We start from the raw sequence: 14,303 nt of genomic DNA on the forward strand, positions 1-14,303 counted from the left end.
CTTCTGTGCTCATAATTTCTCTCCAGGCGTATGAGGTTTACAAATTGGATGCAACCGGACTCCTCACCAAGTGACCCACCAACTTAACATGAATGTAAATACACAGAATATCTTGATTATTCCAAATAATACAGGAGTGTGGAGATAATTTATGTTTAAAAGCTAGCTTCCATGACTCCAGGGCTTGTTTGTCAAAATGTAACAGTTTACTGCACTTAAAATTGCATGGAAATAGAAACCTAAGGCAACCACACCAATTAAACACAAAGTTGGACATGTAAAACCATTGAAGACTTTAGTACTAAAAAGGTACTAAAGTCTAAAGACTTCTTGTTAATGAGAAACATGAATGGAGTTTTTTTATAATCACCTCTGCTGTGCCCTGTGGGAAACATTTTTCCAAATTTGATAGGTTTTGTCCAGTGTGTATTTATCTCCTAAATATCACTGGATCATCTGAATGAGGTTATTCATGAAACCTCTTGCTATTGCACACTACATTGATATGCTAAGAATGACAAACCTTCCTGTTATAGTTTTTTTCCCCACTTTTCAGACTACAGTTTTTTCAGGCCATCTTATATTTAGCTTGCAATTGTTGGGTAGGTCGCTAGATCTATGCTGTAGATAATGTAGCCTGTACTGCAAGATAACTTTTGTCATCTGATACTTACTGACACACACTAGACATTTCCTTTCTCATGACAGCTTGCTTGGAAATGCCCTACAAGCTGACCTGCATTCAAACTTCACTGCTCAATGGGACCAGATTGAAAGTGGGTCACCCCTTTTAATAGACTACTCTGGTCATCCTTGATAAAGGCTGACAAACAACAAAGGTCCTAGAACCTACCTCAAATAACATGTTGAGGTCATTTTAATGTGCGGGAGATTTAGCTTGTACGAAAGCAATATTCGTACTTTGACAAATGTACCAATCTTACAGTTCAGAGGACCTAGTGATATCTAAGAGAATAAAAGTATAGGACAAAATGAATTTTAAACATTTTTATTCATCACACAGTGTGAGAGGCAATTTCTTAATTGTTTTTGCAGAAAAACACAGATGGCACACCTACTGGATGATGCATGATTTCACTGGTGTATTATGAACTCTGGGACTCCGGAATCTGCTGTAACTTCCTGGTGTTGTCATGGGTATAACTAGGCTGAGTTCTACCGGGGAAAACTGGGTCTTTCTAAGCTTTCTAAAAAGGTCTAACGAATGTATAATTATCCACCTGGAGAATCCATAAATCGGATTGGGTGCAAAACCAAATAGCACCACTAGGGAGCAGTATTGACAAACTGCAGATATCACACAGAGTTCAGAGAGGAGAAGAATTCATCTACCTAGCTGCACTCTTTGGTGGCGGCACCAAGCAACGCAAGACGTCGTACAACCAGTCGTCTGGAATAAACTTCAGCTTTTTATTTCTGTATCACTCGAAACATATTCGTCCTCAGTGAAGCATACGCCGAGAGGACACAAACACATTCTCCAAATAAACTTTACTCTTAAGCTACAATTATGGTAAGCAGAGGTTCCGTCCCGTGTAATGCATGTTGCCTTAGTGCCGGTAGCTAACACTATATACGTTAATGTTATCTCGTTAACGTAAGGAAATTACCTTAAAGCTACAGCTCTTTGTGAGGTAGATCGCCAGCTTAGCTAATTCAATTGCCATTTGGCTTATATTCACGTAACAGGCTCGATATAATTTTTTAAAACTATTTGCGGGTCTTGGGACATATACCTATTAGCTAGCTAATACTCCGCTCCCTCCCACGTGGACTGGAAATTACCATTAGCGACCGAGAAACACAAGATGTTGGTTACAAATGAACACAGTTTAAACAAGCCATTCTCAATTAGTCTGGAAAAATGTACAATTCTAACATCTGGCCATTTCAGCAACCTCGGTCTATATTAGCTAAGATAACACAGCTAACTAGCGCTAGCTAACCAATCGCGTACTTCAAATTATTTATTAAAACAGCTAGCTAGTTATCTATCTTATGTCTTAGCGTTACTAGCACATGATAAAATGAATATAAATACTCAGTCATAAAGTTGACTTACAGGCGGAAGCAGACGTGAACCCGAAGGCATATCCTCTGGCCGATGCTACTTTGACTAAAACCATTCTGGACTTGGTGCAACAAGCGACCAACTATAAACAACTGAGAAAGGGAGCCAATGAAGGCAAGTGGATGTTCGATGCATACGTTTTAAAGCTGCAGACATGTTTCTGTGAAGTCAAACTTGTTTTTGTAAAAAAATGTTTTAACATTAACGTACCACACCCAGTATGGTTTCTAAAGCAATCTCTTCGTTTCAGCCACCAAAACGCTGAATCGCGGCATCTCCGAGTTCATCGTTCTGGCTGCGGACGCGGAGCCTCTGGAGATCCTTCTCCATCTGCCGCTGCTGTGCGAGGACAAAAACGTCCCATATGTGTTCGTGCGCTCCAAGCAGGCCCTGGGTCGGGCGTGTGGGGTGTCCCGGCCTGTGATCGCAACCTCGGTCACCATAAAGGAAGGCTCCCAGCTGAAGCCTCAGATTCAGTCTGTACAGATGGCTATCGAGAGATTGCTGGTCTGATTGACGCGCTGGGAGTTCGTCGGCCTATGTAAACTAAGGGGCATCCAGCTGTAATCCCAGTGGGCCAGAGTCTAGCACATCTTGAATTCCCTGCTTAAGTACAGTACAAAGCAGAGGTTGAATTAATCACTATCCCTGGTAATTAACTGCTGTTTGATCAGGAAAATCAAAAGTATGATGGACTCTCAGACTGAGAACAGTGAGTGTTGGGTATCCCTGGTGTAAACTGCTAGTATTTACAAAATATAGGCTAGTGATTCAAATTGGCCTTTTATTATTCAGTTTGCCATGTCAGAAGTGGTGTTTGCCTCCCATTCATATATTTGTTAGTTGTTTTTTTTTTACTTTTATAAAACGTGAATACTCTGATCAAACTTTTCATTTTTACAATAAAATCAGTTACACAAGTTTTGTGTCATCACTTTGAAGCCAGTGAACAGACATTTCTGGGGTTTGAGGGACAACGTCCTATATCTGGGCAGTGCAGTTCCAAAGTTCATAAAGCATTTATTTCATATGGAAGTTTTAAGATTAAGATTTTAAGATGGAGAAAGCATTGTGATGGTGGAAGTGTCTGACATCTTTACAATTTAGAAGTATCAAGCACATTTATAAATTACAAATACATTTTAATAGCACTTAGAACAATCCACATATCATTGACAAATTTTGAAGACAAGACCTTTCTAAATGTTAAGGCCACAATTTTTTTTTTTTTTTGTACTACTAATATTAACCTTGAAACCTAATATAAGCTTGATTTATCTAATTTGGAGTCCTACTTATCAGATTGGAGACTTAATTCAAGAAGTGCTATTTTGTAGTGGTTTTTACACAGCTAATCTACCTGTATAACAAAACATTCCTGTATGTACACTAAGATAAATCGATAGATTCTAATTCTGCCTTATGCTGTAAAATCTCATTTTTATCAGAGAGTGGTTACTACATAAAGTACAAATAACCCATTTCCATACAATGTCTAACACAAAAACCTAATAAATACAAACATTACCATTCAAAACATGGTACAAAAACACTTCACATTTGTGACTGTTGAGGTGTGGAGCAAAACCACATATTTCCCAATCACGAAATACACGGTGTCTAGCGACAACACGTTGAACCCTGTATAATGTTCACAGATTCAGGGATGACAAACAAAACTGCAGGATACACATACAGACTGGCAAATAACTGCTTCTATCCATCCCTCTATGGTTGTGGAATGGACCCAGAGGACAGCTCATCACACAACTTGTTTCTTAAGACCTGTCAGTGGGTCAGTATGTCCTATTTCACAGCCAAGTGGCAAACAGAACTACATTCAGCAACCACTGCAACAGTGGCCCTTGGCCTTTTCTTGGGCCCTCCTAGACCACGTTTGCTGCATGGTGCAGGTACACAGAGCGTGAGGTTTAATGAACACACAATGCCTGATGTGTTCAGTCCACTGGAAACTCGGTCTCAGAGCCAGCACCAGGGTGGCCGGCCACGTGAGTGTCTTTCCTCAACTGCAGGGAGACACAGCTCAGCCAGCTTCGACTGGTGGGCATCTCACTCACAATCTCCCAGCTGTCTGTCTCATCACAGTATCGCTCGATGGTATCATGGTACCTGAGGAAAAGAGGGTTTTGACACAGCTTTGAACCAACACACACAGAATTGTTTGCAAAAAATCGCTTTTATGGATAAAAATTAAGATTAACCTCGGAGTTATTTACACTGAAAAGTAGGTCCTTTTTCAGTCTTCATGTAGAAATAATATTTATCTAGTAAATCTGTCCCAAATCTACAACCAATAGTAGATTTTTAGCAAAAAGTGCTTTTACTGATTAACACCAGCAAAAACAACAGCGATAACTTTTGGACATTTTCTTATGTGATCTGGCAACATGTCAGACCTGTCCCAGCCTTCCTCTCCTCCGAGCACATAGATCTTGCCATCCACAACTGCCACTCCAGGCCGATAGCGCCGCTCTTTCATTGGAGCGCACATGGTCCACTTGTTGCTTTTTGGGTCGTAGCATTCCACTTTATCCGTGTTTTCTGTGGAGGCATGCCAGCCGCCTTGGCATGGGAAGAGGATAGAGAAAAGGAAACACTATTGCTAAAAGTAAGTAGAGGTGCAGAGTATAGCAGCAACCAAAATATTATTTGCAGATGAATGGGAAACGTCAATCATTATTATTGGTTCAGTATCAGAAGTACAGCCAATAATTAGAACCAATATCATGACGGCCCATTTTTGCTCGGGCAACTTATGTTTGATTTTTCAAATATGTTTTTAAATAGTCTTATGTTCATTGCACTTCATATACGGCTTATTGTTTAAACTTTTTCTAAACTGTAATAATGTAAAATTAGCAGTTTCCTTCATCAGCCCAGAGATTGCATATAGTTCATACATAAGTGCAAGTAGTACAACACTATATAATGATCAAGCCAATGAGACAAATATGTGTTGTTCTTTCACCTATGACATAGATCTTGCCCTTCAGAGTGCAGGCTGCAGACCCCGAGCGGGCGATTTGCATAGGGGCCACTTCTGTCCACACACGTGTTTTAGGGTTGTAGACTTGTGCAAGGTCAGTTCCATCTCCATCTTCAAGAACCGCACCACCTACAGATCAAGATTCACTCTATATTATGATTTTATTTTTTAACAATGTACATCATCTTTTGTCTTTTATCCTTCTGGGATGCACTTTGAGCTGCATTATATGTATAAAAGGTGCAATACAAACAAAAGCTCTTATTATGACTTTGCATCAAACACATCCACAACAGTCACTCAGCTCAACTGAAACACTACCTGTGACGTAAAGCAATCCATCCAGTGCAACCACAGCTGGACTGGTGACTGCCATTTTGACTGACTCCACAAACTGCCAGGTGTTGGTGTGTGGACTGTAGCACTCCACCGAGTCCAGGCGTGAGCAACCCTCCCAGCCTCCAACCGCAAAAACGTATCCATCCAGCATCACCAAGCCTGTTACAACCAGCCAGTCACAACCAGTTAGCACTCTAAATCTACCACAGTGCCCTTCTCCCACACAGACCTCCTGAAAGATGAACGAGAAGTTCTTATTTCTTTTCTGTTCCAAATGTTAATGGCCTAAGAGTGAAACGTGTGAGACTGGATCAGTGTGAAGAGGTGTTGTGCAACTATTTTTTGTTTTTTGCATCTCAGTGCCAGTCTCACCTAGTTCTGATCGAGCCACGTTCATGGGGGCCATCTCTAACCAGGAGTCGAAGCAGGGGTCGTAACGCCACATCTCTCTGCTGGCTGAGCCATCGGGGAACTCCCCTCCGGCCAGGTACAGCATGGATCCTGCTCAGACCAGCAAGTCAGGAAGAACATCAGCACTTACTAAGGCACTGTTCAGAGTGAAAGAGAGTTCAAAGTGAGAAACGAACAAAGGTCTTTTTTTTTTAGCTGAAATGCCTTGTACAGTAGTGACGGGTTTATCATGGTCCTACAATATGATGAAAATGAAGTCTCTGAAAGAAACAGAATGAAGCAGAGAGCATCAGAGCTCAAAGGACGACAGTCCCCAGGATGCCAGGAACTGAGCAATAAGCCCATCAGAAGGCACTCACCAGACACCACCAAGCCGTGTTTGCTCACGGCGAAGGGAAGGCAAGCTAGACTTTTCCACTGACTGGTCAGGGGGTCAAAGCTCTCCACACTCCGCAGCACAACCTTGTCGTCCTCCCCGCCAACTGTCACTATTACATCCACCACGCCTGTCGCAGACACATGCACACAAAGAGAACATGGGGTGCAGTTCTTCAAACAGTTGTGAACCTACACTAGCACGGTGTAAACTATGGGTCCAGATGCAGAGACAAGGTCCGTGTTCGCTCAGAGTGACACGTCTCAGTATATATGCGTACGCTTGCCTTAAGTGTATGTTTATGTGTCAGGATGTCTCTCCTATACCCATGGCTCTGCGTGGCCTGGCTCGGGAACTGTACAGCTCTCCTCTGCGGTCCTGGAGCAGTAGGTAGTCCTTGGCTTCTGAGATCAGTTTCTGGCACTTCCGAGACTCCCTCACCACATCCAGAGACTCGACTACGTCATGGATGTAGTAGGGGCTGATCAGGGGTAGTCGGATGTGTTCAAGCACCTGCAGATCACACATATACAGCATACATAAGCATTCTATGCACCCTGGCCACAAACGGGGAAAACAATGGCTTATACATTATGTGCTTGAGCCCTCTGTGTTTTCCAAGTGTAAAATGAGATATGACTAAATCATTTGCATTCATGTTATCATAGTCTTGGGAAGTGCTCGAGCACACACCCGCACACCCACACCCACACCCACACACACACACCACTCGTATAGCATGCTTGGAGTAGCTGACCTTGCCCAGACAGACATTGCAGAAGTGACAGCTGAGCTGCTTTAGGCTCTCCCCATTGTGCTGTCTGGATCGGGGGGCTTAACATAAACTCTTTCCACACTGAGGCAGCATAGTGACACTGAACTATGCCCATCAAACTATACTACCACCCCAGGAGTACATTCACTAAGCCTCACTTGTGCTATATAAAGAGTCCCCTTATATATAGATTGAAACAGACCCCGTTTACACCTGTTCATTTCACAAGACTAGTATGTGGATTGTATCCTGATAAGATTTTAACCATATGCATTTAAACTTGATATTCAAAAGCTTCTGCAGTTAGTTACTTTGAAATCTGAATGCTATGTGGCACATAATATGCACATCAGCTCACAAAGTTCAAAGTTTATTTGTCACATACACAGTCATACATGGTATAACTGGCAGTGAAATGCTTTTTGCAACTGCACTGTCTGTGGCTGAGGAGAGATACACAAATGGAATGTGGTTTAATGAATAAATATGTAATGATGAATGACATAACATACATACAGCAATTGCCGGTGTATTTTGTGTTCTCCGACAATTTCCCGTTTTGTAAAAGATGGATGTTGCTTTGAAAAATTTAATTTTGCATGGATATGTGCATTTCTTTAAAATTAGAGGAGGGTAACAGCTCCAGCAGTTGATGTGAATGTGAAAATGACTGGTTAGTCTAATGAATCCAGCAGTTACCCTGGTCTTGGCTGTAGAAAATGCCACTACAGCCCACAGATCAATTCAGGTGCGAGAACCGCTAATAAGCATTTATTTTAGTCCGGGAACCAACATTGTGCATCCTTGCAATAATAAATCACTATAATCGCATGCATTTTAATGTAATGTATTAGGTGCTGTTTGGGTTACTGAATATAGTTTGGAGACAGATGCATTTACACTACTATAACATCTGGCTAAAATGCGTCTCAGACTACCTCCTGAAGTGGTTTGAGCTAAACGCGTCCTGTGTGTGTTTTTATGTGGATAATCCCTATCTGGATATAATCTGGATACTCAAGACTCGTGAAATGACCAGGTAGAAACAGGGTTGTAGCCCATGTGTAGTGCTTTTTCATGAACAGATATCACAGTGATCTCATCACATTTCTCCATTACATCCTTCAACTAAAAGAAACCATGACTGGAGATGGATGAGAATAGGCAGATATTCTCTCTTACCTTTTCAAAACTTTGCCTGCGGGAGGCACTCTTCTCAAGCCAGAGCACTGCTGCCTCAAACACTGTCTCCTCCCTTGGTACATTGAGGTGGTCACTGGAGATTATCTCAGTAAGTTTATCAGCACATAGAGAAAGGAATTCCTCCTGCAAAAGCCAATCAAAACATTCAAATGAACATTCCTAGATTACCAAAATGTGTGTCAGCATTCATGTACATTACTTAAGATTGTTAAAACATTTAGGATTTGCTTAAGATGAATCTGCAAATAATTTGCAGGGAAGAACGTACTTATAGAGCACGGAAAACTTTATCTAACAAGATACAAAACTTGCTAATTACCAGGCAAACGTAAAAGGTGCGTGACATTATCAAAGCTACTAAATATGACATGCAGATGAACGAGCTGAATCGTAGTTCAGCTAATCAGAGTTGTGTCTGCTTAAAACAAAGCTGTGAGCCAGGTGGAGGCTTTCAGCACGGCCGTGGGCGCTCAGCTCCGCTCACCTGCTGGCACACGGCACTGAAGTGCTGCTGGATGTAGTCCATGCTGCGGCGCTCCAGCTCCCGGCACGAATGGGCCTCAGCGAAGCAGTGGATGCCCACGCAGTTCACCTCGTCCATCTGGCGCTCCATGAAGCGGCAGCAAGCCTCTCGCACCGCCATGACGTCCAGGAGGTTGGCGGCAGCCAGCAGGGCCTGAACGTTGGCCTTGGAGATCACCACCTCGGCCGTGTAGGCGTAGCTCACCAGCATGCCGATCATCTGCGGCTCCACCCCGTTGATGGCCACCCGCTCCTGCCGCGACTCCATCAGGTCGGTAGAGAACATAGCCTGCGGGAGTGGCAGAGGAGTGGGCATCACTGAAGGTCAACTGGAGGAGTCCTCTAAAACGCATGAGGTCTGTTAGACAATCATTTCGCAATACAATTAGGCCCATTGAGCCCACTGAAGAAGTCACTACCTAAGCCATTTTAAGGACAGATCTTTACCTGAAAGTAAGAGCTGAAGGAGGCCAGTACGATGCGGTGACATGGGAACTCCTGCCCCCCACAGCACAGGGTCACATCACAGAAGGCGTTGTTAAGACGGAGACTGTTCAGGCCTTCCAGAACTTTGTTGGGATGGCGAGGTTCTATGAACACATAGTCATCACTGTCCAGCGTTCGAAATGGAGGGCCAGGGTCCTCTGAACATGGCGAGGGGGGAAGCGTGACCATAGCAGGCGAGCTAGTCAGCATATTCACAGCCATGATTTCCATTCTGACACTATTTCAGGATGCAAGCGCAAAACATAATTAATGTCTTGAATGCACAGACGAAAAAAGGTGCAATGAAATCACGAGCGGACGTATCTGGCTTGCATGCAGAATTTAAAAAGTGCAAATGCAGGAGCAAATATGAACACAGTTGTACGTACGCCAATACTGTTAGTTTCTAATTATTGATGAAATATGTCCTACGGTCCACAGTTTTAAGATTTGTTATAAGTCTACGTTTACCTGAGGGTGAATAAACAGCACGAATGTACGAGTATTTAGGCATTCGTATTTTATTTAAACAAGTTCAAAAAGGCGAAAATGTCTTTATTTGTGACTAGAAACTACGGAGGATAGACGTATGATTACTACTCTATAACTAGCATTCTCATCCATGCGCAATGCATGACATAAAATGGGTGGGCACCTGTAAATCCTACTGTATTGAAGGATTTGCTTTATAAACACATACAGCAACCTAATTATAGTTTCGCTGTTAATGTAGACTGCTTTATAAAGTGAAGACCGAAAATAAGACAAATAAAATCAATCACAAAGATTGTACATAAACAATTCATAAGTAATGTACGTTTAATCTTCTAGCCCAGTGAGTTAACTGGTCACTCAGCTGACCCGACAGTTTTGCACATACATGTTCGATTTAATCCAATTTACTTAGTTACCAGTGTCGAATGTATAAAGCACACAAGATCATAACCGCGAAAAATAACCATAAGAGCACAACATGGACTTACCTGGGGAAAGTAATCTATTCAACAAGAAAGAATAAAATCTTCATGTCTCAAATTATTTGCGAGTCGTGACGCCATCTCTTCTTCGCTGAAAGCATAGAGAAAGAAGTATACCTACATGACTCCATATCGCCACCTAAGGCTCAGGAAGCCCCCTTTCTAATTTATAATGCTCAGAATTCGGTTTCACCCACGTAAAAAATAGTTATTTGTACAACTTTTACCAATATCAGTAAGTTAGCACGCCAAATGATCCTAACTTCTAACTCTGTTTATTCTCTAAATCTAAGGACTGAGACCAAATCTCTGCATGTTACTTGTAGCATGACGCAGACGGAGACTGTTTTTCCCGTAGGCATACACCGCTTCTAACCACAAGACACAGATGAGCCTTTTAACGCTGTGTAGTTATTTAATCATTTCCAAGGTGAAGGATTCAAATGAACCACATATCGGCCAATTTCACTGAGTCTGATCAAAGTATTATCAGAGATAGGCTTTGTTTAAGTGACAAGTATGATGAATTGTGAAAATCATAAAACCAGAATATTTTTAATTACCTGAATAATAAATTAAAGAGTAAATCAGTAAAAAATCTAAACAATGAAGAATGTTTTAAGCTTCTTTACTTTTTCTGTTAGAAACACCATACAGCTAGTGCAGATGGATGGATTACTATGTATTAAAAATCCAACAAAGAAACATTAGCTCTACCTATAAATTAATGTTATTTAAACACAAAATTAAATGATATATGCATGTAAAATATAGTTTCACATTTTAATAATTATAACATTAAATAATGATAACATTAAAACATTATAACATTAAAATTACTGTAAATTCTATAAATCTTCAAACAGCCATAAGCAGGGTAATCAATTAAGGAATCTCAGATGAATGACTCTGAAAATGTTCATGTATAACAGATATTATCTTTACAGAAAGATGTCTTTAATGACACCAGGTTGATCCAGAGCTGATTTCCTTCGAGCTGCTGCTTCCAGAATCTTTTTGCGAGGCCCTAGCTGGATGCGGATGCTTTTAAGATCATCATCTGAGCAAAGCATGAGGGCTTCCAGGTCTAACTGCTCACGGACAAACACAGGGGCAAACTCCAGCAAGTTTATGGAGGTCAGGAAGGCATCCAGAGGTGAAGTCTCCTCATCATCTTCATCCAGTCCAATTTCCTCCTGGTTCCAAGGTAACTGTGCCTCTAAATAGTCCTCCAATTCATCTTCCTCTGCCTCAAACACCTCCTTGCGGATCAGGAAGCCCAGGTCCTCTGTGTCTCCACTTGGGAATTCATCTGGCTCGACTCCCATTTCCACTGAAAAGTTCCTTCGGAAAACCATGTTCCCAAGTCCAGGCCTGTTAAATATGGACTCTTTCACCTGAACTGCACCTTCTTCATCCTCATCTTTAAAACCACTCATTTCATATTCATCCTCTTCATTTTCATCCTGCTCATTGAAGACATCCACAAAGTCAGGCTTCCCTGTGGTCCCATTCTCTTGTTTTTTGAATATGACATTGGTGTCCCCTTGTCTTGGAACAGTTCCTTTGTCCTTTCTAAACTTCCTCTGGAAGGTCCCTTTGAATGTCATTTTAATAGACCCGGACATGTCAGCAGTGATGGGCTTGTTGTCACTGTTCGGGGTCACCAAGCCACTTCCTGTATCTTCAGAGCCAGAGATGCTGCCGCGGTACATTTTGTCCATCTTGCTCTGGTGCCTCTTCTTCACCTTTTCACACATTTTCACTCTCTGCTCTGCTTCTTTGGCAGCCTGCTTCTTTAAGCGCGCCACCTTTTTGCCATTCTGGCTGGTTTGCTGGGAGGCAGCGTTGTCTAGAAAGCGTACACAGCTCATTTGGTCCCGAGAGGCAGCAACATCCATAGGAGAGTGGAAGTCATTGTCCAAAGCGAAGAGATTGGCTCCAAAGTTAACCAGGAAGCTAAGTATATCCATGTGGCCGTTGGAGGCTGCATGGTGTAAGGATGTGTTCCCCCAGATGTCACTTTTGTTAGGATTGCCACTGTAAAACAGAACAATGACATATCATTGAGTTGCTAAGAACACACGAGTCAATTGTTCTGCATGCACTTTCACTTATTTACCCACTACCCAAATACAACTGCAGGTAGTCTATGTCCAAATAGGGTTTATTTATGTAAAGGGATGTTGCCATGCAAATTGACACACCTTTTGGAGCGACAACGTACAGTACATAACCACCTGTTTTATTAGTGTTAATATAATGTGTGACTAACATACAAGTTAATCTGTAATCCATTGAGAGTGAAAGTCCACATGCATACATCAACCATGTATCTAAACTGCCTACTGCAATACCTGTAACACCTTATCTCCATGACATAGTACCATTGCTAATGTCCAGGAGGAAACAATAGCTCAGTGCTGATAAAGCAGATTTCACAAAAGTCTATTTTCACTTAATAAGTGCAGATGAATCTCATTTTAAAGTATGGTTTTTATGGTTTATTCACATTTACAGTAAATACTAGCCATCATTCACGGGATTGTGAGGAAGGAAGCGAGAAAAGCTGATTGTGAAAGACTGAGAGAGACCAGCTAAAACATGACGACCTCTGACAGTGCTCCAGAAAAAAATTATAAATCAGCCTTGCCTTTATGCTGTAAAAGACAGCAAGGCTCAATTTCATCTTGCTTATCAACTGGACTCATGCTGGGTTGTAATGTTTATAGACCAGATACAAACACACTAAATTTTTTTAGGGGACAACCTTTGCACTTAAAATATTCTGAATCGTATAATGACTATAAAGGAAGAGCATGCCATTTTTGAGAATAGCAAGAACCAGATAATTTTAATATGGTCACAAGTTTGTAAATTTAGTTTAGTTTATTTACAGGTTTATAGTTACAGAGAGGCCAAATATTACCTCACATAGACTTCCACATTGGATAAATTCAGGGGAATCAGTCTCTAAAAGCCTAAACCTCTAAAATCAGATTTTTGACAAAAATCCAAGCATTTGGCAAAAACACAGTAAAAATTGTGAGTAGGTTTTTAATGCTACAGAATTTCTTTAATTGGCTTTGCCTTTTCTCCCCCTCTATTTTTTTCACTATATTTTTCTCTGTGTGTTGGCTCTATTAATTATTCTCTCTAATTCAAGATGATTACAAAGGTTCAGTTAATATTTGTCTTTATTTTTGGACTCTCTGACTATGACAAAATTATACAAATATAATTTTTTTAACCAGATTATTACCCCAATAAGGAAATTATATTTAATAAATGTCATTAAAGATTTCATAAAATTCATAAAACAACACTCATCACTGATTATTAAGGAACTTTTAAATGTTGTTCATTGAGGTGAACAAAAACTTTAATTTGGTGTTGTGTTAAGATAAAATATATAATGACCTTGATTTTATAAATACAAAATAAAAATCTCCATGAATTCCAAACAGCAAAAAATAAAGCTTACCCTCTGCTGCATATGAGCTGGAGAGCCTCAAGACGCCCATGGTAAGCAGCCCATAGAGTGGGTGTCATGCCATCCTCATCAGGCGTGTTGAGATCTTTTCTAGTGGCTTCCTTTAAGAGGTCCAAATAGCCATCAATAGCAGCTTTATGATATCTTGACATGACTGTGATAAATATGTTAGCTTTGAACGAAATATGTATGCAGGCTACACAAACATGCAGCTTTACCAAAACATCTTTAGACCTCTTTCGCTTCAAAAAGGAGAAATGAGTGTGGATGAGTGGCCCAGATTGGGTGTCATTAATACTCAGTTTGAGTAATAAACCAAAGTCCACTGTTTGCTGTGTGATTCTCAAGAGCTCCCAATGTTGGCTTGCTCAGTGGAAACTAGAGTGTAAAATAAAAGGAAAATGCAGTAGTCTCTCAGTGCAACTTTTGGCACAATAATATGGTTCTAATAATATGATAATATGATTTCTTACTATGTCAAGAATTAAGATCATTGTCAAAAAACAGTTCTATATGTGGAACCTATTTAAGAGCACATCTACACTTTCTACACTGCAGTCTACAGATTGTACTTTTATATGTAGATTTATTTATCCACTACTGTCCTCTAGAAGACTTTTTA

General features: G+C 40.9%; 3 protein-coding genes across 4 annotated transcripts; 1 reads left to right on the forward strand and 2 right to left on the reverse strand.

Moving 5' to 3' along the window:
* The first annotated feature begins 1,324 nt into the window (after nt 1–1,324).
* On the forward strand, nt 1,325–3,785 carry LOC113569909 (NHP2-like protein 1). The gene is made up of 3 exons (XM_026998016.2): nt 1,325–1,534; nt 2,086–2,206; nt 2,343–3,785. The coding sequence occupies exons 1-3, from the start codon at nt 1,532–1,534 to the stop codon at nt 2,603–2,605; spliced, it is 387 nt and encodes a 128-aa protein (XP_026853817.1). The 5' UTR covers nt 1,325–1,531; the 3' UTR covers nt 2,606–3,785.
* si:ch211-256e16.3 (kelch-like protein 20) lies at nt 3,214–10,282 on the reverse strand. 2 transcript variants are annotated; one of them, XM_026998014.2, is made up of 11 exons: nt 10,195–10,282; nt 9,173–9,449; nt 8,688–9,014; nt 8,183–8,326; nt 6,552–6,738; nt 6,209–6,355; nt 5,811–5,939; nt 5,421–5,597; nt 5,082–5,228; nt 4,510–4,675; nt 3,214–4,222 (listed from the first exon to the last, which is right to left on the reverse strand). In XM_026998014.2, exons 2-11 carry the CDS (start codon nt 9,440–9,442, stop codon nt 4,051–4,053), a joined length of 1,866 nt encoding a protein of 621 aa, XP_026853815.2. In that variant the 5' UTR covers nt 9,443–9,449; nt 10,195–10,282; the 3' UTR covers nt 3,214–4,050. The 2 variants fall into 2 exon arrangements, with proteins under 2 accessions (XP_026853815.2, XP_026853816.2); XM_026998015.2 differs by having other exon boundaries at nt 8,688–9,067; nt 9,173–9,315; nt 10,195–10,280.
* A 761-nt stretch (nt 10,283–11,043) lies between these two features.
* On the reverse strand, nt 11,044–13,833 carry anks4b (ankyrin repeat and sterile alpha motif domain containing 4B). Its single transcript, XM_026998028.2, has 2 exons — nt 13,673–13,833; nt 11,044–12,228 (listed from the first exon to the last, which is right to left on the reverse strand). The coding sequence occupies exons 1-2, from the start codon at nt 13,831–13,833 to the stop codon at nt 11,130–11,132; spliced, it is 1,260 nt and encodes a 419-aa protein (XP_026853829.2). The 3' UTR covers nt 11,044–11,129.
* Nucleotides 13,834–14,303: the final 470 nt, after the last annotated feature.

This window comes from Electrophorus electricus, chromosome 1, assembly GCF_013358815.1.
Source record: "Electrophorus electricus isolate fEleEle1 chromosome 1, fEleEle1.pri, whole genome shotgun sequence".
Classification (NCBI taxonomy): domain Eukaryota; kingdom Metazoa; phylum Chordata; class Actinopteri; order Gymnotiformes; family Gymnotidae; genus Electrophorus; species Electrophorus electricus.

What these genes read in the sequence shown, in the direction of transcription:
- LOC113569909 (XM_026998016.2), top strand. An exon ending in GAGAAAGGGAGCCAATGAAG is followed by an intron (nt 2,207 to 2,342) that starts GCAAGTGGATGT and finishes TCTTCGTTTCAG; the next exon opens with CCACCAAAACGCTGAATCGC.
- si:ch211-256e16.3 (XM_026998014.2), bottom strand. Translation starts at nt 9,442, where the DNA reads ATGGAAATCATGGCTGTGAATATGCTGACTAGCTCGCCTGCTATGGTC. An exon ending in CAGGCCACGCAGAGCCATGG is followed by an intron (nt 6,356 to 6,551) that starts GTATAGGAGAGA and finishes TGTCTGCGACAG; the next exon opens with GCGTGGTGGATGTAATAGTG. An exon ending in GGGCAAGATCTATGTCATAG is followed by an intron (nt 4,676 to 5,081) that starts GTGAAAGAACAA and finishes TCCCATGCCAAG; the next exon opens with GCGGCTGGCATGCCTCCACA.
- anks4b (XM_026998028.2), bottom strand. Translation starts at nt 13,833, where the DNA reads ATGTCAAGATATCATAAAGCTGCTATTGATGGCTATTTGGACCTCTTA. An exon ending in CAGCTCATATGCAGCAGAGG is followed by an intron (nt 12,229 to 13,672) that starts GTAAGCTTTATT and finishes TCTGTTTTACAG; the next exon opens with TGGCAATCCTAACAAAAGTG.